The sequence below is a fragment of the Mercenaria mercenaria genome, unplaced genomic scaffold (genome assembly GCF_021730395.1).
Source record: "Mercenaria mercenaria strain notata unplaced genomic scaffold, MADL_Memer_1 contig_1751, whole genome shotgun sequence".
Classification (NCBI taxonomy): domain Eukaryota; kingdom Metazoa; phylum Mollusca; class Bivalvia; order Venerida; family Veneridae; genus Mercenaria; species Mercenaria mercenaria.
In genome coordinates this window covers 4,654-31,086 of record NW_026459753.1, presented here as the reverse complement: position 1 = coordinate 31,086, position 26,433 = coordinate 4,654, and the positions used below count along the sequence as shown (strand labels likewise).

The window sequence follows — 26,433 nt, the reverse complement described above, 5'->3', positions numbered from 1 at the left end:
TGGTAATAAAATCACATAAATAATTGTTGGAAAAACCAACCCATTACTATTTTTAGAACATGAATGTTATTTCCCCTTATGCAGTTACGCCATTTTCTTCCAATGTTTTTCTTCCAATGTTTACCAAATTAATTTGCTACTAAAATCAGATTTATTTCATTGAAAATTGGATGAAAACACACACTCATTTATTTGATAACATCAATCTACATTATTTTGGTAAGGGTAAATACATGTTGATCATACATGTGATAAGTTCAGAATCCCAAAACTGGAGGTTTGCCATTTTCCAGCTGGAATTGGGGTCTCAAAACTGGAGGTTTTTTATCGACATAAATTAAGCGCAGGGACACAAAACTTAGAGACGAAATCCAAGATTTTAGGCCACACAATAACGCATAAGTCTACACCAGAAGAAACAATCCTCATAACCCTTGATTTGAATTTTGACAGAGTTATGCTACTTTTTAACTTACATTTTTTGGTTAAAGTTTTATATAATGTCCAATATCTCTGTTACATTCAAAGCTATTGACTATTATGCCCCTTTTACTGGCAAAGCTTTAATTGCCCTCTTTACTGGCAAAGCTTTAATTCACAGTCAATCACTGAGAAATGTTGAGCATGCTGGCTTACAGAAGCTCCCTCTTGTTCTAACTTTAAACTTCCTTAACAGATTAAATTTGTTGAAACAAAGTCTCAATTTAGGTCTGAAATGGTGGTGAACATGCATTAACATTATTCTACTCGAGGACTGAAAAAAAAACGAAGCTCTAAATTGGTCTGAACACAACTAATAAATTATGTAAATTCCTTACCCCACCCACTTTCGTCACATTGCGTTAGTGAAGATCCAGCTTCGTGAATTATTTGCCCCTACCAATTTGTTGTTTTAGAGTAACTGGACAAGAGCCATTCATAATAAGACTTCAAAGTCCTTTTATTTTAATAAATCCTTTGATAGTCTTTCACACTTTGCCTAGTCATAGTGTCAATTAACAATAATTATCATTTAGACTGTCATATTGTTAATCTAACAAGGTAAAAGGGGGCACTTTAATTGATTGACCAGCAGTACATGATAGTGACATTGTGATGCTTGTGATTTCTAAAAAAAAAAATTATTATTTTTTTTTTTTTAATTGGAAATGCGCAAATTAAAGCCCAAGCAAAACGTCTTTTTTGCTGTATGTGCAAAATTTCATGCCAGCAAATTAAAATTATTTCACGGCAATAATAACATTAAGACCTTTAGACCTTGTAACAAAAACATAAAAAAGTCCTACCTACCCTATCTACAATTTTTGGAGATATCACCCTAATTAAACAGTTTTTTTTTTTCAGGCCTGACAAAAAAACTTATGCACAGAAAGTTTTTTTTAAATTTTTTACACTGCAAAGAGTAGATCTGATACCCTCATTTGTACATGGCAATTTGCAATAGCCAGGAATTTCTATGATCAACAAGACTTTAGAAACTGGCAGTACTGAGTTTTATGTTCCAAAATCTTCTATCTGAGACAACTGAAGAAAACTTAAGAAACAAATTGTTTCAATGCATGAATATAAAACAGAGACATAGTAGGAATATTGTTAGGACTTTCTGAACAGCCCTGTATCAGATTACAGGGTCTTATAATATACCTAAATTAAAATAAAATACTAAGGCCTTGAAAAAGAAACAAGAAGAATATATATTCAGTCTGGGTGTACTACTATACTGAAACAGACTTCTTGATAAGTCTGAAGTCTGAAGTCTGAGAAACATGTAAGTTCTTTTGTTTCTATTTGTTAAATGGTGCATATCTCCAAATTTGATTGTCTTTTTTTTTTCAAAAATAAGGAAGTATTTTGATATGTTACTTGGAGTAAATAGAAAGTAGGAGACAAGTGTAGGCATGCTTCCTCTACAAAAAAAATACTTACATACTGTGTAAAATATTTACAAAAGCTGTCCACTGCATTTGTAGCATAGTAAACAATTTGTGTGAATTTGGGAAAATTTAGCTGCACTTAAAGCACCAAAGTGTACCAATGTAATTAGAATTAATTTATGATTTCTGATACCTTATAAATGCTGCTTTGTGTTTAAAAAATGATATTGAGATATATATCTGGCTGAAATAACTTATTTATACATATTTATAGCAACATCACTAGAATATAAGCAGAGTAAAGAGATTGTTCAAAATAATTGTTGATATGAGCTGCTGGCTGTGCATAACCAAATAGTTGGTTTAGAAGAAGTTTGCTTTTTATAACACTAATGGCAACACCAAAACAAAAGTCCAAAGGAGCCATAATTCTTGCAAAAAGCAGGATGGAGTTATGTTTCTTGCTGTATAGAGCTAGCTTTTGATGATGAACAAGTGTTGCAAGTTTTAAAGCAATAGCTTTGACCATTAAGGAGAAAAGTTGACCTAAACATAAAACTTAACCAAGAAATCTGATATTTTCCAAGTCCAAAAGGGGTCATAATTCTTGCAAAAAGCAGGAATGAGTTATGTTTCTTGCTGTACAGAGTCAGCTATTGATAGTGAACAAGTGTTGCAAGCTTTGATAGTTTAGGAGAAAAGCTGACCTAAACATAAAACTTAACCAGGCGACGCCAACACAGACGCCAATCAAGTGACGACAATAACTCATCATCTAATTTTAAAAGATCAGATGAGCTATTAAAAAATGAACAGTTATGAACCCATTGTAGTGCATGTCAGATCATCACAGTGACCAAGTGCATGAAGTTTCAATCCATTTCCATTTGCCAGCACTAAGATACCAGCTTACAAATAAAAAAGGGGCACAATTTTGTAGAAAAGCAAAAGAGTTATGGAAAATGTGCAATGTAAGTCAGTTTAACCAAGTGTATAAGAGTATGAAGTTTCAATCCATTCCAACAAGTAGTTACTGAGAATAATACCAGCTTACATACAAAAACTTAACCAAATCAGGATGTGGACACACAGGTGAGTTCAATAGCTCTGCCTATTCTTTGAATACTCAAGCTTAAAATTTATGACCAAAGAGTGCCAAACTGTCACAATATACTTTCGCACAGTAAATTATTTTTTTTCTTAAATTACTTTTAAATACTATACATTATTATCGAGCAGAGTAGTTGTCAATTTTCCAAATTTCTACTAATTCAAGGGTCATTAAACTCCAGTGCAACACAGACTACACAGCTGGCTTTCCAACTTGGCCAAGAAAATATGCCCATATAAATCATTCTGACTAAGTTTGGTGAACATATGACAAGAACTGCTTAAGTTATTAAGTGGAAGCTGTCATTTTTCACAATTTTAAATAATTCAAGGACCAAAACTTAGACTTCCTGACTGGATATCGAACTTGTCTGAGATATTATGCCCATAAACATTGTGACCAAGTCTGTTGAATGCTGGAGTTAAAGAGCTGTCACTGTCAATTTTCGCAAGTTTGAGTTATTCAAGGTTATTCCAGAGAAACTTGAAAGACTTAGATCTATGGCTATCAAACTTTGCCATGATATTGTGCCCATAAACATTGCGACCCACGGGACACCTGCACTTTACCGGTATGCACATTAAATAAATACTCCCCATTTATTCTTATGGGGGCTACTGCCCCCATAACCCGTTTTGCTTTTTTCTTTAATGAATAGATTATTGTTACAATTTATTTAAATGATTGTAACGAGCACATCCTGCCTTTTACAATCCTAGCAGGAAGTGCGTACCAGTAAAGTGCATTCTAGCCTGACCAACTTTGGTAAAAACAGCATAAACAAAGGTGTTCCCATAATACATCCTGTTTCATGGATGTATAATAAAAAGGATGCTGAAGCTGCCTATTTATTATAACCTGCTTGTACATATTCCAGAGTAACTGTGGACAAGGCAGTCTGAAAGACAGCTAAATCCCCCGCCACTACTATGGATAGTGAAAGGGTAAACCTTTGATTTTAGCTGTGACCTTGACCTTGAACTGACATGGCTGACTCATGAATTCTGCACAACGTCTTGATGAGGTGATCATTTGACCAAAATTTCATGAAAATCCTTCAAGGGGTTTAGGAGATACAGAGCTGAAACCTTTGACCTTCAGTTGTGACCTTGACCTTGAGTTGACATGGCTGACTCATGAGTTCTTGATGAGGTGATCATTTGACCCAAGTTTGATGAAAATCCTTCAAGGGGTTAAGGAGATACAGAGTGGACACCAAATGGAAGGCTCAAACCTTCGACCCTTAGTTGTGACCTTGACCTTGAGCTGGCATGGTTGACTCATAATTTCTGCACATCGTTCTGATGAGGTAATCATTTGACCCAAGTTTTTATAAAATTCCTTCAAGGGGTTTAGGAGATATAGAGCAGACACGAAATGGAAGGCTCAAACATTTGACCTTCAGTTGTGACCTTGACCTTGAGCCGACATGGCTGACTCATAAGTTCTGCACATCGCCTTGATGAGGTGATCATTTGATCAAAGTTTGATGAAAATCCTTCAAGGGGTTTAGGAGATATAGAGCAGACACAAAATGGAAGGCTCAAACCTTTGACCCTAAGTTGTGACCTTGATCTTGAGCCGGCATGACTGACTCATGGGTTCTGCACATCGTCTTGATGAGGTGATCATTTGACCCAAGTTTTATAAAATTCCTTTAAGGGGTTTAAGAGATATAGAGCGGACACAAAATGGAAGGCTCAAACCTTTGACCTTGAGTTGTGACCTTGACCTTGAGCGGCATGGCTGACTCATGAGTTCTGCACATCGTCTTGATGAGGTGATCATTTGACCCAAGTTTTTTAAAATTCCTTCAAGGGGTTTAGGAGATATAGAGCGGACATAAAATGGCAGGCTCAAACCTTTGACCTTGAGTTGTGACCTTGACCTTGAACCGACAAGGCTGACTCATGGGTTCTGCACATCGTCTTGATGAGGTGATCATTTGACCCAAGTTTCATGAAAATCCTTCAAGGGGTTTAGGAGATATGGACCGGACACGATTTTGTTACGGACGGAAGGACGGACGGACAGACGGAAGGACGGATGCAGACCATTCCTATAATCCCTCCGCCATGGCGGGGGATTAAAAAAACTGCAGACAAATGCAACATTTCCATGGAAAGTAGGTATTTTCCATTGAAAAGTATCGAAAAGTTACCTATTATATAACATTTCAAGAGTGCTTGTAAATGTTTTCCATGGACATCTCTGGAAATCACTCTGGACATCTTCCAAAATGTTCAGAGAATGTTCAGGGACACTGCGGAAATGTAGCACTTAGAAAAATTTCTGGATGTTTAACTCTTGAAAATAACTCTATCATTTCTGGGGGATTTTAAAAGCTTCAGAAAACAATCAGAATCAGACTGGGAATACCATGTGATCAAGCTCAACCAATTAAGGATAACATGGTGTAATAGCCATATTTCCTATCCTGTAACTGGATGGTAATATATGACAGTAAAGTTGGTAGGCAGTTGGTAGTTGGTAGTTGAACATTCGAATAACCAACTACTTACTAGTTGCCAGTTGGTTATTCAAAATGTATAAGCAAGTCTGATTACCTTTTAAAACATAATGATAAAAAATCATTCTAATCCATGTTTTGTTCTTTAATATTAATCTTCATTTCTTAAAATGCATTCAGCAGTCTCTAAAAGTACCTTGAGAGCCAGTTGCCAATTCGCGATATGTTTCAGAAAAGCTTTTTTCAGTCACAAATGGATAAAATCATTCAAATTGATATTTTATATTGTTTTTCATATAAATATCTGACACTTTCAACATAAAGATCAGTCTTGGAAACACTTAGGAGAGCCAGTTGCCAATTCGCGTGCGAATAACCAACTGCCTACTGGTAGGCAGTTGGTTATTCGACATTTTACTGACAGTCAGTGTTTTGGTAGAACATGATAAAAAAATTATTCTAACCCTTGTTTTGGTGTTGTTTTATGTTAGTATTTATTCTTTTAAATGCATTCAAGAGTCTTAAAATGCACCAGGAGAGTCAGTTGCCAATTCGCGATATGTTTCAGAAAAGCGGATTTTTCAGATACATATGAATAAAATAATTCAATTTTACATATATTTTGTACTTTCATATCAATATCCGACACTTTCAACGTATAGGTCCGTCTTGGAAACACTCGGGAGAGCCAGTTGCCAATTCGCGTGCGAATAACCAACTGCCTACTGGTAGGCAGTTGGTTATTCGGCATTTTACAGACAGTCATAGTTTTGGTCGAAAATGATAATAATATCAATCTAGTCCTTGTTTCGTTCTTTAATGTTAATATTTATTCCTTTCAATGCATTCAACAGTCTCAAAATGCACCAGAAGAGCCAGTTGCCAATTCGCGATATGTTTCAGAAAAGCCGATTTTTCAGACACATATGCATAAAATAATTCAATTTTACATATATTTTGTTCTTTCATATCAATATCCGGCACTTTCAACGTATAGATCAGTCTTAGAAACACTCAGGAGAGCCAGTTGCCAATTCGCGTGCGAATAACCAACTGCCTACTGGTAGGCAGTTGGTTATTCGACATTTTACTGACAGTCAGTGTTTTGGTAGAACATGATAAAAAAATTATTCTAACCCTTGTTTTGGTGTTGTTTTATGTTAGTAGTTATTCTTTTAAATGCATTCAAGAGTCTTAAAATGCACCAGGAGAGTCAGTTGCCAATTCGCGATATGTTTCAGAAAAGCGGATTTTTCAGATACATATGAATAAAATAATTCAATTTTACATATATTTTGTACTTTCATATCAATATCCGACACTTTCAACGTATAGGTCCGTCTTGGAAACACTCGGGAGAGCCAGTTGCCAATTCGCGTGCGAATAACCAACTGCCTACTGGTAGGCAGTTGGTTATTCGGCATTTTACAGACAGTCATAGTTTTGGTCGAAAATGATAATAATATCAATCTAGTCCTTGTTTCGTTCTTTAATGTTAATATTTATTCCTTTCAATGCATTCAACAGTCTCAAAATGCACCAGAAGAGCCAGTTGCCAATTCGCGATATGTTTCAGAAAAGCCGATTTTTCAGACACATATGCATAAAATAATTCAATTTTACATATATTTTGTTCTTTCATATCAATATCCGGCACTTTCAACGTATAGATCAGTCTTAGAAACACTCAGGAGAGCCAGTTGCCAATTCGCGTGCGAATAACCAACTGCCTACTGGTAGGCAGTTGGTTATTCAACATTTTACTGACAGTCATTATTTTGGTAGAACATGATAAAAAATTCATTCAAACCCTTGTTTTGTTCTTTTATGTTACTATTTATTCTTTTAAATGCATTCAACAGTCTCAAAATGCACCAGGAGAGTCAGTTGCCAATTCGCGGTATGTTTCAGAAAAGCGGATTTTTCAGACACATATGCATAAAATAATTCAATTTTACATATATTTTGTTCTTTCGTATCAATATCCGACACTTTCAACGTATAGGTCAGTCTTGGAAACACTCAGGAGAGCCAGTTGCCAATTCGCGTGCGAATAACCAACTGCCTACTGGTAGGCAGTTGGTTATTCGGCATTTTACTGACAGTCATTGTTTTGATAGAACATGATAAAAAATTCATTCTAACTCTTGTTTTATTCTTTTATGTTAGTATTTATTCTTTTAAATGCATTCAACAGTCTCAAAATGCACCAGAAGAGCCAGTTGCCAATTCGCGATATGTTTCAGAAAAGCCGATTTTTCAGACACATATGAATGAAATAATTCAATTTTACATATATTTTGTTCTTTCGTATCAATATCCGACACTTCGAACGTATAGGTCAGTCTTGGAAACACTCAGGAGAGCCAGTTGCCAATTCGCGTGCGAATAACCAACTGCCTACTGGTAGGCAGTTGGTTATTCGGCATTTTACTGACAGTCATAGATTTGGTCAAAAATGATAAGAAAATCAATCTAGTCCTTGTTTCGTTCTTTAATGTTAATATTTATTCCTTTCAATGCATTCAACAGTCCCAAAATGCACCAGGAGAGCCAGTTGCCAATTCGCGATATGTTTCAGAAAAGCCGATTTTTCAGACACATATGCATAAAAATTAAATTTTTTACATATATTTTGTTCTTTCGTATCAATATCCGACACTTTCAACGTATAAGCTAATCTTGGAAAACTCAGGAGTGCCAGTTGCCAATTCGCGTGCGAAAAACCCAAACTGCCTACTGGTAGGCAGTTGGTTATTCGACATTTTACTGACAGTCATTGTTTTGGTAGAACATGATAAAAAATTCATTCTAACCCTTGTTTTGTTCTTGTTTTATGTTAGTATTTATTCTTTTAAATACATTCAACAGTCTCAAAATGCACCAGGAGAGCCAGTTGCCAATTCGCGATATGTTTCAGAAAAGCCGATTTTTCAGACACATATGAATAAAATAATTCAATTTTACATATATTTTGTTCTTTCGTATCAATATCCTACACTTTCAACGTAAAGGTCAGTCTTGGAAACACTCAGAAGAGCCAGTTGCCAATTCGCGTGCGAATAACCAACTGCCTACTGGTAGGCAGTTGGTTATTCGGCATTTTACAGACAGTCATAGTTTTGGTCAAAAATGATAAAAATATCAATCTAGTCCTTGTTTTGTATTTATTCCTTTAAATGTATTCAACATTCTCAAAAATGCACCAGGAGAGTCAGTTGCCAATTCGCGGATATGTTTCTGAAAAGCCGATTTTTCATAACACATATGCATAAAATAATTCAATTTTACATATATTTTCGTTCTTTGATATTAATATCCTACACTTCCAACGGATATGTCTGTCTTTGAAACACTCTGGAGAGCCAGTGCGGTTGGTTATTCGGCATTTTTACGCCTTATGTCGAAAAAAATAGTTTATGAAACGAGAACTTGCTCTCCTGGTCTTGCAAGACTAGGAAATGTATTTAAACGGTTTAATATTTACATTTAATTTTCGACTGAAAAAATGAATTTCTGTAAATGGCATCAACAATCTTACTGCTACATGTATGCGTCAACATTAAATCGCCTATATTTAATTTTACGCACCTATTGTGTGTTCTATTGTGTTCTATATACTGACAAAAGGGGTTATGGTTAGGTTTAACATAGGTTTTACTAGTGTACATTCAATGTATGCGTAAACTCAATGCGTGAGATTTAATGCCGACTACAAGTAGGCAGTTTTTTTTTAGTTTTTTTTTGTTGTTGTTGTTGTTTTGCACGCCACAGGCTCTTCTGAATGTTTCCAAATGAATGTGTCAGATATTGATTTGTAAGTAAACACTAAATTTTTAAATGGATATTTCTATTAATATTGAATACTTCTATGACTTTCGACCGAAATAGTGAATTTTTGACAAATGTAAAATAACCAACTGCCTACCAGTAGATATATTCACATGGCAGCAAGTCACCAATGAAAATCCTCGGGAAAACAAAGCTGCAGATCAAGTTCAATAACCCCGTTCATGAGATCGAGTTTCAAGAAGTTTCAAGTCATAAATCAAGCTGGACGAGGAATCTTAGGTCATAAATCGGTTGTGCTAATGGGGATATTACGCATCGGAATGTAAACATTGTGCAGAGTTCATCAGGGCCGAACATCTGACTGGGGTTAAAATGTCTAAGTTCATTTCGAACAGGTTAAAAGGCATTGTAAATTTGAAAGATTTTCAGTTAAAGGCCGATCAAATCAGTTGCTCAACCCGCGAGAAAATTTACCTTCCAAATTGGAAAAAATGTTGAAAACGAAAAAAGACAAAAAAGGATAAATAAACAAAAAACTGGTCTTCCTGAAAAATGCCGAAAAACAAACTGTTAGTAGACAGTTTCTTATTCGCGACCGAATTGGCATCTGGGTCTTCTGATTGTTTCGAAGACTCTAAAATAATCCAACCTAAAGTACTATTTCTCTTCGCTATTTACCGGTCCTCATAAAAAAGTCGCCTTTGGATAACAACTGCCTATTCACATTTTTTCAAAATATCTGTTTTTCTGTTGAAAATGAAAAAAAAAATCATTCAATTAAACTGTTGGTTTGTTCTGAAATGTTTAAAACATTTAACCGTTTAAATGCATGCATTCGTCGTAAGGACCAGGAAAACAGTTGCAATTTCGATTTTTTTCACTACTAAACATGCTAAAAGGGTTAAAGCATTGAATTTAACGTTTAACTTGTTTTTACATATCAATATCTAACTATTTCATATCACATGCGCAACAACGCTATTTTATTTTTCTGCGCATGTGATATTATTTTTTCATATCTCCCGCTGAGATAATGATACTTTCGCATTGATTAAAAGACTGAAAATCTCAGCAAATTACCTTTTCTGATGTTCCTGCATGTGTGAATCCGGCCGATCTTCTTTTTTAATGATTTGTTCTACGTGCCAAAAATTTCGAAAACAACTTTTTATCAAATATTGAATTGAAACCATTAGCTCTACCATCAGAATGGAAATGATCTAACTCAGAAAATGAATGGTCACACTTATGTGTTTCCTTTAGAAATAAGAAAGTTATCGCCGTTTTTCGAATGTTACTGCTGTCGATTTCAGCACTGACGCAATGTTGAAATATGAGCATAAATGTAGGGGTCAGTGATATGTAAACGTCTCGGCTAAATCTTTCAAAAGAAGTCATTAATAGCAATGTCGCCACAATTTCTCAGTGCTAACAAGTAAAGATTCCTAAATTCTGTCTTCATTTTGGTTAATAATAACTTTTTAATGTTAATTAAATCATTTAGGCCTAAATTATTATGTTGATTTTCCATTAAATGTTTTGACCTTTATATCCTTTCGATATAATAAAATAAATAATGCATTCCTGAGAGGTTGATATGAAACATGTTCACCCCTCGAAATATGAATATAGCCCTCGGCTGGCGCCTCGGTCGATATTCATATATCTCGCGGTGAACATTTTTCATACCACCCTCTCAGGAATGCAATATTTATATAATATAGTGCGGACATGTTCTTATCTTGGTGAAATGCATTTGTATTGTCTGTTTGTGCTATTATATTAAAAGCATACATCTATATATAGGGTGATTATGTTATTATATAAAGTGCACACTTCTTTACATATAGTGATTTGGCATTATTTAAAGTGCAAACATTTTTTTTTATATTAAGTGGTTTCATCCTTATATATAGTACATATTTGTTTATACGGACTTCGTTCAAATACCATTACATTAAGTAAGTACTTCTTTATATAAAGCGGATACTTGACAAAAAAAAAAAAAAAAAAAAAAAATAAAAATATGCGTAGTGGATTGTTCATTATATAGAGTAGTTATGTCTTTGTATAAATAGGTCAAATTCGGAAGTGCATTTACCACATCATATATCAGGTCCTAGATTGCTAAGACGATGCATGTCATTAATATTACTCCCAAGTCAATAAAATGGACATTAACACTCAGCAGCGGGACTATAGATTACGGCAGTGGTCAACTTTGGTAATTACACTGGACAGTGTGTGAAATAATTAGAAGGAATGTGTAAAACAAAAACATGGTTATATGAGCCGTGCCATGAGAAAACCAACATAGTGTGTTTGCGACCAGCATGGATCCAGACCAGACTGCGCATCCAAGCTGTTCACTTTCAAAGTCTATTGCAATTAGAGAAACCGTTAGCGAACGCACTATGTTGGTTTTCTCATGGCGCGGCTCTCATGGTTTTCTCATGGCGCGGCTCATTATGATATGTAGAATATATATAAATCATGAATTTGAAACACTTCAACTCGACTATTTAGTTATTGAAAATATCAAAGCAATAACCAAAATCTTGCGTCATTTTATGAATAAATAACAACCCGTTAGTAAGTTTATTACTGTACAAAATTCAGGATATATGCGATTGAGTTCCGATTTTACTTTGTCGCCATATTGTTCGAGATTTTTGCTATTGTGTTAGAAACATGGCCCCTGACGTCACTTTTCGTGCAACGCCCAGTTCCGAGTGCTCTCGGCATTTTTCCTTTCCTTCGCTTTGAATGCCATATCAATAAAAATACAAAATTATCATAACATAATATCTTGAATACAAGTGTATTTCTTTCAATAAATGAACCATAAAATTTGATGAGATAGATGTATCAATTTTCCTGCCTGTAAAATTTAAAGATGAAATTTGAAAAAACAAAAAAAAACAAACGATGATCAGACTGAGGACTCGGACCCACAAGCCCGAGATCGATGGCTAACCGTTTTGTCCCCGTAGCTACTTGCACAAGCGATATTATTTACGCAATAATTAGATCGCTATTTAGATTCGGACACAGAGAATTAATTACGGAAATACACGGAATATACATGACAGCTAGGTCAATACTTCCGGACAATATATCCACGATTGTCCGTAAGTATTGACCTGGCACTAATTAATCTTCTCAAATATTTCTGGGCGTTTTCATTGATTTACGCAATATTTACATTATTTTATGTGTCATATTTCATAAATTTTAATTGTTTTTTCTTTTCTGGGACGCTGGTGTCAAGTAATTTGTCTTTTTATCTAAGATACTTAAATAAAACAATTTTATTCCACTTCTTTAAAACGGGTAAATCTAAATATGATAACTTTTAATAAATGAATCATAAATATAAGATCTATACGTTTGATACAATAAGTGGTAGTTTGCACATAAAATTGCAGCAGGGGGCGAGTGTTGGGGATATGATCAGACGTAGGACTCGAACACACAACACTGATATTGGCAGCTGAACGCTTTGTACGCATAGCTACCTGCACATGCGACAGTATATCATTTAAGAAATATAATGATATGTAATAGTTATATCGCTATATAGGTTCTGACACCGGACATTAATTTATGGAAATACACGGAATATTCATGACTGCCAGGTCAATACTTACGGACAAAATATACTGTACATTGTTTATTTCCTATTGATGATTTTAACATGAAAATTCAAAGCTTGAAGAATAGTTGTCTTTTCTGTTACTATCGGTTTACCTTTAACTTTTTATCCTAGTACATACCTCAAATCGTTCACACAGTCATTCAATATACTAACTAAGCTTTGTAAAAAAAAAAAAAAAAAAAAAAACACTAGTATGAAGCCCGTTTTCGATTTAATTTCGTGAAAATAGGTACTTCAGTATGTTTTAAACATTAAGAAAGTTCGTTCAAATGTAATTTTATGACATCCTATATCCGATATTTTTACAATAATTAATTTAGGTGAATCGTAACAAAAATTCAATAATTTTAGAGTTCAATCTCCACATCTCATTTATGCGAGATTACTAGTTGAGAGAAGAGTCAGTTCTATCCGAATAATGCTTAGCAACTGACGGTATCATTTTTTTCATATCCTTGGTAAACGACTAGCGATCACTGTCCAAGACTGGCCTATACGTTGAAAGAGTCGGTTTTTGATACAAAATAACAAAATATATGTAAAATTGAATTATTTTATGCACATGTGTCTGAAAAATCGGCTTTTCTGAAACATATCGCGAATTGGCAACTGGCTCTCCTGGTGCATTTTGAGACTTTTGAATGCATTTAAAAGATAAATACTAACATAAAAGAATAAAACAAGAGTTAGAATTAATTTTTATCATGTTCTATCAAAACAATGACTGTCAGTAAATGTCGAATAAACCAACTGCCTACCAGTAGGCAGTTGGTTATTCGCACGCGAATTGGCAAAATGGCTTTCCTGAGTGTTTCCAAGATTAGCCTACACGTTGAAAGTGTTGGATATTGATATGAAAGAACAAAATATATGTAAAATTGAATTATTTTATTCATATGTGTCTGAAAAAATCGGCTTTTCTGAAACATATCGCGAATTGGCAACTGGCTCTCCTGGTGCATTTTGAGACTGTTGAATGCATTTAAAAGAATAAATACTAACATAAAAGAATAAAACAAGAGTTAGAATGAATTTTTTATCATGTTCTATCAAAACAATGACTGTCAGTAAAATGTCGAATAACCAACTGCCTACCAGTAGGCAGTTGGTTATTCGCACGCGAATTGGCAACTGGCTCTCCTGAGTGTTTCCAAGATTAGCCTATATGTTGAAAGTGTCGGATATTGATATGAAAGAACAAAATATATGTAAAATTGAATTATTTTATTCATATTTGTCTGAAAAATCTGCTTTTCTGAAACATATCGCGAATTGGCAACTGGCTCTCCTGGTGCATTTTGAGACTGTTGAATGCATTTAAAAGAATAAATTCTAACATAAAAGAATAAAACAAGAGTTAGAATTAATTATTTATCATGTTCTATCAAAACAATGAGTGTCAGTAAAATGTCGAATAACCAACTGCCTACCAGTAGGCAGTTGGTTATTCGCACGCGAATTGGCAACTGGCTCTCCTGAGTGTTTCCAAGATTAGCCTATACGTTGAAAGTGTCGGATATTGATATGAAAGAACAAAATATATTTAAAATTGAATTATTTTATTCATATGTGTCTGAAAAATCTGCTTTTCTGAAACATATCGCGAATTGGCAACTGGCTCTCCTGGTGCATTTTGAGACTATTGAATGCATTTAAAAGAATAAATACTAACATAAAAGAACAAAACAAGGGTTAGAGTGAATTTTTTATCATGTTCTACCAAACTATGACTGTCAGTAAAATGTCGAATAACCAACTGCCTACCAGTAGGCAGTTGCTTATTCGCAAGCGAATTGGCAACTGGCTCTCCTGAGTGTTTCCAAGACTGTCCTATACGTTGGAAGTGTTGGATATTGATACGAAAGAACAAAATATATGTAAAATTGAATTATTTTATTCATATGTGTCTGAAAAAAAGACTTTTCTGAAACATATCGCGAATTGGCAACTGGCTCTCCTGGTGCATTTTAAGACTTTTGAATGCATTTAAAAGAATAAATACTAACATAAAAGAATAAAACAAGAGTTAGAATTAATTTTTTATCATGTTCTATCAAAACAATGACTGTCAGTAAAATGTCGAATAACCAACTGCCTACCAGTAGGCAGTTGGTTATTCGCACGCGAATTGGCAACTGGCTCTCCTGAGTGTTTCCAAGATTAGCCTATATGTTGAAAGTGTCGGATATTGATATCAAAGAATAAAATATATGTAAAATTGAATTATTTTATTCATATGTGTCTGAAAAATCGGCTTTTCTGAAACATATCGCGAATTGGCAACTGGCTCTCCTGGTGCATTTTCAGACTGTTGAATGCATTTAAAAGAATAAATACTAACATAAAAGAATAAAACAAGAGTTAGAATGAATTTTTTATCATGTTCTATCAAAACAATGACTGTCAGTAAAATGACGAATAACCAACTGCCTACCAGTAGGCAGTTGGTTATTCGCACGCGAATTGGCAACTGGCTCTCCTGAGTGTTTCCAAGATTAGCCTATATGTTGAAAGTGTCGGATATTGATATGAAAGAACAAAATATATGTAAAATAGAATTATTTTATTCATATTTGTCTGAAAAATCTGCTTTTCTGAAACATATCGCGAATTGGCAACTGGCTCTCCTGGTGCATTTTGAGACTGTTGAATGCATTTAAAAGAATAAATACTAACATAAAAGAATAAAACAAGGGTTAGAATTAATTTTTTATAATGTTCTACCAAACTATGACTGTCAGTAAAATGTCGAATAACCAACTGCCTACGAGTAGGCAGTTGGTTATTCGCAAACGAATTGGCAACTGGCTCTCCTGAGTGTTTCCAAGACTGACCTATACGCTGGAAGTGTCGGATATTGATACGAAAGAACAAAATATATGTAAAATTGAATTATTTTATTCATATGTGTCTGAAAACAACACTTTTCTGAAACATATCGCGAATTGGCAACTGGCCCTCCTGGTGGGATTTTGGGACTGTTGAATGCATTGAAAAAAAGGGAATAAATATTAACATTAAAGAACGAACAAGGAACTAGATTGATTTTGTTATCATTTCAACCGAAACTATGACTGTCTGTAAAATGTCGAATAACCAACTGCCTACCAGTAGGCAGTTGGTTATTCGCACGCGAATGGCAACTGGTCCTCGAGTGTCTCCAAGACTGGCCTATACGTTGAAAGAGTCGGTTGTTGATACAAAATAACAAAATATATGTAAAATTGAATTATTTTATGCACATGTGTCTGAAAAATCGGCTTTTCTGAAACATATCGCGAATTGGCAACTGAGTCTCCTGGTGCATTTTGAGACTTCTGAATGCATTTAAAAGAATAAATACTAACATAAAAGAATAAAACAAGAGTTAGAATTAATTTTTTATCATGTTCTATCAAAACAATGACTGTCAGTAAAATGTCGAATAACCAACTGCCTACCAGTAGGCAGTTGATTATTCGCACGGGAATTGGCAACTGGCTCTCCTGAGTGTTTCCAAGATTAGCCTATACGTTGAAAGAGTTGGATATTGATATGAAAGAACAAAATATATGTAAAATTGAATTATTTTATTCATATGTGTCTGAAAAATCCGCTTTTCTGAAACATATCACGAATTTTGGGAACTGGCTCTCCTGGTGCATTTGAGACTGTTGAATGCATTTAAAAGAATAAATACTTTAAAATAAAAGAATAAAAACAGGAGTTAGAATTAATTTTTTATCATGTTCTATCAAAACAATGACTGTCAGTAAAATGTCGAATAACCAACTGCCTACCAGTAGGCAGTTGGTTATTCGCACGCGAATTGGCAACTGGCACTCCTGAATGTTTCCAAGACTGACCTATACGTTGAAAATGTCGGATATTGGTTCGGAAGAAAAAATTATATGTAAAATTGAAATATTTTATTTATATGTGTCTGAAAAATCGGCTTTTCTGAAACATATCGCGAATTGGCAACTGGCTCTCCTGGTGTATTTTGAGACTAATGAATGCATTTAAAAGAATAAAAACTAACATAAAACAACAACAAAATAAGGGTTAGAATGAATTTTGTATCATGTTCTACCAAAACAATGACTGACAGTAAAATGTCGAATAACCAACTGCCTACCAGGTAGTTGGTTATTCGCACGCGAATTGGCAACTGGCTCTCCTGAGTGTTTCCAAGACTGATCTATACGTTGAAAGTGTAGTATATTGGTACGAAAGAACAAAATATATGTAAAATTGAATTATTTTATTGATATGTGTCTGAAAAATCGGCTTTTCTGAAACATATCGCGAATTGGCAACTGGCTCTCCCGGTGTATTTTGAGACTGTTGAATGCATTTAAAAGAATAAATACTAACATAAAACAACACCAAAACAAGGGTTGGAATGAATTTTATATCGTGTTCTACCAAAACAATGACTGACAGTAAAATGTTGAATAACCAACTGCCTACCAGTAGGCAGTTGGTTATTCGCACGCGAATTGGCAACTGGCTCTCCTGAGTGTTTCCAAGACTGATCTATACGTTGAAAGTGCCGGATATTGATATGAAAGAACAAAATATATGTAAAATTGAATTATTTTATTCATATGTGTCTGAAAAATCGGCTTTTCTGAAACATATCGCGAATTGGCAACTGGCTCTCCTGGTGCATTTTGAGACTGTTGAATGCATTGAAAGGAATAAATATTAACATTAAAGAACGAAACAAGGACTAGATTGATTTTCTTATCATTTTTGACCAAATCTATGACTGTCAGTAAAATGCCGAATAACCAACTGCCTACCAGTAGGCAGTTGGTTATTCGCACGCGAATTGGCAACTGGCTCTCCTGAGTGTTTCCAAGACTGACCTATACGTTCGAAGTGTCGGATATTGATACGAAAGAACAAAATATATGTAAAATTGAATTATTTCATTCATATGTGTCTGAAAAATCCGCTTTTCTGAAACATATCGCGAATTGGCAACTGGCTCTCCTGGTGCATTTTGAGACTGTTGAATGCATTTAAAAGAATAAATACTAACATAAAAGAATAAAACAAGAGTTAGAATGAATTTTTTATCATGTTCTATCAAAACAATGACTGTCAGTAAAATGCCGAATAACCAACTGCCTACCAGTAGGCAGTTGGTTATTCGCACGCGAATTGGCAACTGGCTCTCCTGAGTGTTTCCAAGACTGACCTATACGTAGAAAGTGCCAGATATTGATACGAAAGAACGAAATATATGTAAAATTGAATTATTTTATTCATATGTGTCTGAAAAATCCGCTTTTCTGAAACATATCGCGAATTGGCAACTGGCTCTCCTGGTGCATTTTGAGACTGTTGAATGCATTTAAAAGAATAAATAGTAACATAAAAGAACAAAACAAGGGTTAGAATGAATTTTTTATCATGTTCTACCAAAATAATGACTGTCAGTAAAATGTCGAATAACCAACTGCCTACCAGTAGGCAGTTGGTTATTCGCACGCGAATTGGCAACTGGCTCTCCTGAGTGTTTCCAAGACTAACCTATACGTTCGAAGTGTCGGATATTGATACGAAAGAACAAAATATATGTAAAATTGAATTATTTCATTCATATGTGTCTGAAAAATCCGCTTTTCTGAAACATATCGCGAATTGGCAACTGGCTCTCCTGGTGCATTTTGAGACTGTTGAATGCATTGAAAGGAATAAATATTAACATTAAAGAACGAAACAAGGACAAGATTGATTTTCTTATCATTTTTGACCAAATCTATGACTGTCAGTAAAATGCCGAATAACCAACTGCCTACCAGTAGGCAGTTGGTTATTCGCACGCGAATTGGCAACTGGCTCTCCTGAGTGTTTCCAAGACTGACCTATACGTTCGAAGTGTCGGATATTCATACGAAAGAACAAAATATATGTAAAATTGAATTATTTCATTCATATGTGACTGAAAAATCCGCTTTTCTGAAACATATCGCGAATTGGCAACTGGCTCTCCTGGTGCATTTTGAGACTGTTGAATGCATTGAAAGGAATAAATATTAACATTAAAGAACGAAACAAGGACTAGATTGATTTTCTTATCATTTTTGACCATATCTATGACTGTCAGTAAAATGCCGAATAACCAACTGCCTACCAGTAGGCAGTTGGTTATTCGCACGCGAATTGGCAACTGGCTCTCCTGAGTGTTTCCAAGACGGACCTATACGTTCGAAGTGTCGGATATTGATACGAAAGAACAAAATATATGTAAAATTGAATTATTTCATTCATATGTGTCTGAAAAATCCGCTTGTCTGAACGGCATATCGCGAATTGGCAACTGGCTCTCCTGGTGCATTTTGAGACTGTTGAATGCATTTAAAAGAATTAATACTAACATAAAAAAATAAAACAAGAGTTAGAATGATTTTTTTATCATGTTCTATCAAAACAATGACTGTCAGTAAAATGCCGAATAACCAACTGCCTACCAGTAGGCAGTTGGTTATTCGCACGCGAATTGGCAACTGGCTCTCCTGAGTGTTTCCAAGACTGACCTATACGTTGAAAGTGTCGGATATTGATACGAAAGAACAAAATATATGTAAAATTGAATTATTTTATGCATGTGTCTGAAAAATCCGCTTTTCTGAAACATATCGCGAATTGGCAACTGGCTCTCCTGGTGCATTTTGAGACTGTTGAATGCATTTAAAAGAATAAATAGTAACATAAAAGAACAAAACAAGGGTTAGAATGAATTTTTATCATGTTCTACCAAAATAATGACTGTCAGTAAAATGTCGAATAACCAACTGCCTACCAGTAGGCAGTTGGTTATTCGCACGCGAATTGGCAACTGGCTCTCCAGGCCCCGTGTTCACAAAACATTTTTCGATCTCAGCTGAGTTTGAGTTTGAAATTTTAATATCAGTTTTACTAAAACTTCAAGCTTAAATTCCAAATGAGACTGACCATCAATACCGAATAATCACTTTAAAATACTTATTAACTTAAAATTTTGTGTTAAACATGCTATTTTGATATAAATGAGAAATTAAGTTTCATTATCAAACTCAGATGAGACTGAAAATGTTTTGTGAACACGGGGCCTGAGTGTTTCCAAGACTGACCTATACGTTGAAAATGTCGGATATTGGTTCGAAAGAACAAATTATATGTAAAATTGAATTATTTTATTTATATGTGTCTGAAAAATCGGCTTTTCTGAAACATATCGCGAATTGGCAACTGGCTCTCCTGGTGTATTTTGAGACTGTTGAATGCATTTTAAAGAATAAAAACTAACATAAAACAACAACAAAACAAGGGTTATAATGAATTTTGTATCGTGTTCTGCCAAAACAATGACTGACAGTAAAATGTTAAATAACCAACTGCCTACCAGTAGGCAGTTGGTTATTCGCACGCGAATTGGCAACTGGCTCTCCTGAGTGTTTCCAAGACTGATCTATACGTTGAAAGTGCCGGATATTGATATGAAAGAACAAAATATATGTAAAATGGAATTATTTTATGCATATGTGTCTGAAAAATCCGCTTTTCTGAAACATATCGCGAATTGGCAACTGGCTCTCCTGGTGCATTTTGAGACATTAAAGAACATTAAACATTAACATTAAAGAACGAAACAAGGACTAGATTGATATTTTTATCATTTTCGACCAAAACTTTGACTGTCTGTTAAATGCCGAATAACCAACTGCCTACCAGTAGGCAGTTGGTTATTCGCACGCGAATTGGCAACTGGCTCTCCCGAGTGTTTCCAAGACGGACCTATACGTTGAAAGTGTCAGATATTGATATGAAAGAACAAAATATATGTAAAATTGAATTCTTTTTATTCATATGTATCTGAAAAAATCCGCTTTTCTGAAACATATCGCGAAATTGGCAACTGACTCTCCTGGTGCATTTTAAGACTCTTGAATGCATTTAAAAGAATAAATACTAACATAAAACAACACCAAAACAAGGGTTAGAATAATTTTTTTTATCATGTTCTACCAAAAGACTGACTGTCAGTAAAATGTCGAATAACCAACTGCCTACCAGTAGGCAGTTGGTTATTCGCACGCGAATTGGCAACTGGCTCTCCTTAGTGTTTCCAAGACTGATCTTTATGTTGAAAGTGTCAGATATTTATATGAAAAACAATATAAAATATCATATTGAATGATTTTATCCATTTGTGACTGAAAAAAGCTTTTCTGAAACATATCGCGAATTGGCAACTGGCTCTTAAGGTACTTTTAGAGACTGCTGAATGCATTTTAAGAAATGAAGATTAATATTAAAGAACAAAACATGGATTAGAATGATTTTTTATCATTATGTTTTAAAAGGTAATCAGACTTGCTTATACATTTTGAATAACCAACTGGCAACTAGTAAGTAGTTGGTTATTCGAATGTCCAACTACCAACTACCAACTGCCTACCAACTTTACTGTCATTGGTAATATTTAAATGAAATCTTGTCACTTTAAAGACATTCAAAATTAAAAACTTTTCACCGAGAGATTTTTCAATTTTTTTTCATTTTTTTGGGAGATAATCGGTATTGAAGTTAACATTGATGTCTATGGGAAATATATAATTTCTTTGATTATTTGAATCTGAACCCGAGTTTCGAGAAAAGTTTGCCGTAGAAAGCTGCACTATATGATTCTGATACAAATATCAAAAAGAAATCTAAAATTCCCCGTAGAGAAAAGGAGAAAATCATTTTTTTCTAGTTTTCAGGGGAGATAACTCATGAAAAACCAAAATTATCAGGGGAGGTAATCTAAAGGAAATTTTTTGAGAACTTCTGTCACTATATAACCTGTCAATATGCACCTTATTTCTATCGTTTGACATTTTCATAGCTTACATTATCAAGTTGTATGTACGCTTTTGGTGAAATTGAGGCCTATTACACCATGTTATCCTTAAATCAACTAATCTTACAAGGAGCAATTTTCGAAATGTGTAATAGTTGTGTAGAAAATTGTGAAACCTTATTATGAGAGGTACTATACTTGAAAGTTAATACTGAGGACTTTATAAATTGTTCAAGTAAGACTCAGTGTGTTTACATTATTGGCCAATGAAACAATACATTAATTTGTAATAATCATATTAAAGGTGGATAATCAGATTTTGGCCATGTAACGGATTTGTTCGAAACTTTAGCATCTGATCATTTACACTCATTTATGTTCACTTAACACTTAATACAAATTAGATTTTCACTGGAGGTATTTTTAAAATTTCATTTTCCTATCCTGGTTGCCCAACCAAGATAGAGTTATTTTATCATAAGTATAAATTTGATAAACATACTTTGCCTAAGGAAATGTATAAATATTAGACATATTCTAATATATTTGTAAAATATTTGCATTAAAAATTATGTATTTAGATGGAATTCATTAGAAACGCAAGTTTGAAAAATTATTATTACCTCCCTTTGCCTATCTTGGTTGCGCAACCAAGATAGATTGGAAATAAATGAATTCAGAAGCTACACACAGCTTTAAAACTTGCATTTTGGTTAGAATTGTTCAATAGTTGATATGTCTATCAAATGCAAATGTAAAACTAGACATTGTATCGAAATAAAAAGAAATACCCAGCTTTTTATATACTTTCATATTAAAGGGGAGTAATTACAAAATTTTATAAAAATAATAAAATATACATTTCAAATAGGAATCTAACTCTATGTAATCGGTCTTTTTGTTCCTTAAATAATTCTCTACCAGAATATACAAAAAGTAAAAAATGTCATTAAATGTTGTTTAAATGTGATTGACCACCTTTAAACACATGCATGTGTCTTTGTGCACTGTTCATTATACAGCAATAAAAAAGTTAATGCTGAAGTAATCAAAGGCTTGAAGAAGGTTTTATAAATAACATGCTTCTTGTCATGAGATGACTTCAGACACTTTTATTTGAATGATTTCATCATTATTTTCATGCAATTAGTTTTGTACATTTGTATGTACATGTTTAAATTATATTCTTAAATCACCCACTTTTAACTGGCAGATATTTATTACAAAGGATGCATTTTCCTTGTTTATACATATCAATGTCTTGAAACTGTAGAAGTGACCACACGCAATAAAATCATATTGTTTGTAAGAGTTATTGCTCTCAACATAGATACCACAAAAAAGTTCCATAAACTGCATGTATTGCCTTTGCACAATACCATCCGCCAAACTTGCAGAACAGCTGCAGAAAATTGTCCATATACATCCATGGAATAACTCAGGTAATTTGTCCATGGATGTACATGGAAAGTACTCCGGAAATCCCTGGACATTTTTTCCACATACCCAACTCCGGAAAGTCTGTCCAAATACTCCAGAGTCCTGACTTCCATGGAAATTTACAGACATTCCATGGAAACCACTTGAATATTCTCAGCCAGGTTAAATAGAATCTGATATAAAGCATCATTTTAACAGATGAGAAAAACTTACAGATAATGTTTTTGATACTTAAAAGGCACCTCATAAAGCGCTGTCAAATTCACAACTAAGCATTTAGCTTTTAAAACAATTTTTTTCAAACCATTTCAGCATTTTCCTCAACTGATATAACAACAATTCTCAAACAAGAAATCAGAAGATGTCAGCTGACAAAATTGGATGTGGATTTTGCTCCAAGAAAAGAAGGGTTCTAAATGCATTCGAGTTGAAAATTGGGCAACATATCTCTGAACCTGGACGTAATAAACTGAAATACAAGGAGAGGAAACACGTTTTAAAAGCAAATTATTTCCATCATGCTATCATAGCAGACATTAAACACAGAACTGATTATGAAGCAACTCTTGTATTGATTCACTATGCAGATGTCAGAGGTTTCAAAAACGGCTCTATTCAAAAGAAAGAAGAAAAAAGAAACTTAAAGCATGATGAAATATACACTATTGAGTACAATTATTCAAAATATACTCCTAAGGAAATAGTTCGGCGAGCAAAGTCGCAAATAAAAAAAGGTGACGGAAAGGATACTGTGACAAAAGATGAAGATGAAGATGAAGATGCTGATAATCATGAGAATCAAACAGGCACTATTGAGAGTGTTTTTGGGAATTATAATCTTTTTAAAAGTAATTGTGAACATTTTGCAACATGGTGTGTACTCGGCACACAAAACTGTTTCCAATTTGGCGAAAAGAGAACAATACTTCTGATTTCTTTCATTGTCTTTGCATTGTTTGCAATAATTATTTTGAGCATTCTAAGACTATCCAATTCTAGAATATTAGAGATGCTAACAAATATTCCTGGTTTTGCTGTTGTTGGTGACATAATTTATCATCCATATCTAATTTACGAATTTCTCGAACTGAAGAGATTACATAACAATAAAAGTGTATGTTCCTATTGTTCTGAAGAAAAACTATACATTCTGTTAACTAAATTTATATTGTTCTTACTTTCATGTAGTTTATCGTTACAGTACATGATTATAACAGTTAATGACCCACTGGTCCCAGCGTGGCCAGTGACAATACTAATAACTGTGATATTTCTTATACGAAGTGCAATGCCATTCATACAGTCAGTTGTCAAGGATTTTGAATCACCATTAACGGTCAAGTCTATTAAAGTAAAACAGTTATCCGACGTGAAACGAGGAGAAGTAATAGTTTTCCGACAATATGGATTTAAGCATTTCACAATAGCTACAAAAGTTACTAAATCAGGCAAAATCAGCTTAGTTCACTATAATAAATCTTGTCTCTTCACAAGAGTTATAGAGGAAGTGGAAATCAAATTGTCTGACAAAACTGTTTGGCGGCTAGATCCCAGAAAAATGACAGTGTTTCTCCCAGAAGAAATAATTTCACGTGTACAAAGTCGAAAGGGTGAAAAGAAATGGCACTGGCGTTCTAACAGATCTGATCATGTGTGCTACTGGGCAGTAAAAGAACAGTTGCACATGAAATATTATAAACCAAAGAATAATGAAGAGACAGAAATTGCAACCAAGTCAGAACAAAAAATATTTAGTTCACTTGAGGTTGAAACTATGGTTGTTCACATTAGAAATGAAACTGAAATTGGTGATGTAGTTCAATTCTGTGTCAATAATGGAACTTTTAAGAAAGGAGTTGGTATCATTATTGAAATAAGGAACTCAAAAAAAGACCCAGCAAGACATAAACGTACTTTTCAGCTGTCTCTAGTTATGCAGGCAGGTAAAACTATTACTCTATCTTGGATAGATATTGATCTAAACACAGACACAGTGAAAGTCAAGAAATTTCATCCTGTTCATTGTAATACAATGGAGGAGCGGAAAAACAGAGCAATAGCAGCATTGTTCAAAAGTGACAATCAAACAGTGGACAACAAATTCAAACTAGTAGAATTCTGTGTTTTAAAGGAATGAGAAAAATGAGAAATAATAAATCAGAAGGTCTGACTGAAAGATTGATTGATAAGGTGGTTGATCGACATAACAAACTGATGGATGGACAGACTGACTGAATAGACCAACTGGTTGTTGAATGACTGACTGACTAGGTGCTTTGTTTACTGATTGATAGATTTATTTGATTGACTGATCAATTGATATTGATTAAAATATATTTTTAACAGTATTTAAAGTACTATAATGGCTGTTTACCAGCACTGCCAAGTGAAGTTTACTTATATTCATGCGGAAGCTTATTTCAATGACTTAACAGGAAAGTGTAATAACCTCTTCTGTATGTGGAATGTCAGTTTTCCAGTTTGCCCTCAATTTGTATCACTCAAAAATCTGCTCCCTAAAAAAATCCAATGCTGTTGTTATAATTATGAGAAGGCTAAAAGCCTCCTCACATATAGGCGAAAAAAAAAAACGACGTCAACTTGCGAGTACTGGCGAATAGTACTTGAGCAAAATTCGTTCCCATTAGTATATGTACGTTGTACATTTGTGGTGTTCGTATGGATGCATCTGTGAGCTTTTGCATCCGTTGTGATTACTTTTGTTTGTCAGATAATTTTCAGCATGTTGAAAAATTTGTGGCGATTAAAAGTTTCGTCTATCATTCGTTAAAATTTGTTTCAATACGTTAACTAATCGGAAAGTCTTCGCATAGCGTTCATCAACTGGCGTTAGAGGTCGCAAGTTGTCAGGTCATGATCAGCTAATTTGCATATCAAATGATCGAGGACGATCCCATGACAAATCTTTGCGATAATTTGCGAACTTGTACTAAATAATAGCGAATAATTACGTATTGCAGGCTCTCCAGCAATACAATTGAAAAAACTAGGAGAAAACTAGGAGTCAGGGGGTTCTACCCCTGGAAATTTTTGAAATACAGGCATGAAATGGTGGCCTCTTGTGCATTTTTAGGTCTAAATTTTGAGGTAGTTTTTATATGCTGTGATATTATATTTATTGCCTTCGTTATTGTGTTTTATGCTACTGATCTTAAATGTCAATAAATAAATAAGTAATGGAGTGGTAACTCCCCTCTTGATGAGGGGGGTCAGGGGCTCTCCCCATGGAAAATTTTGAAATACAGGTAT

At 34.2% G+C, this 26,433-nt stretch overlaps 1 protein-coding gene across 1 annotated transcript; it reads left to right on the top strand.

Annotated features, from left to right (window-relative positions):
• Positions 1-1,656: 1,656 nt before the first annotated feature.
• On the top strand, positions 1,657-25,940 carry LOC128551834 (uncharacterized). Its single transcript, XM_053532755.1, has 2 exons — positions 1,657-1,768; positions 23,476-25,940. Exon 2 carries the CDS (start codon positions 23,525-23,527, stop codon positions 25,298-25,300), a length of 1,776 nt encoding a protein of 591 aa, XP_053388730.1. The 5' UTR covers positions 1,657-1,768; positions 23,476-23,524; the 3' UTR covers positions 25,301-25,940.
• Positions 25,941-26,433: the final 493 nt, after the last annotated feature.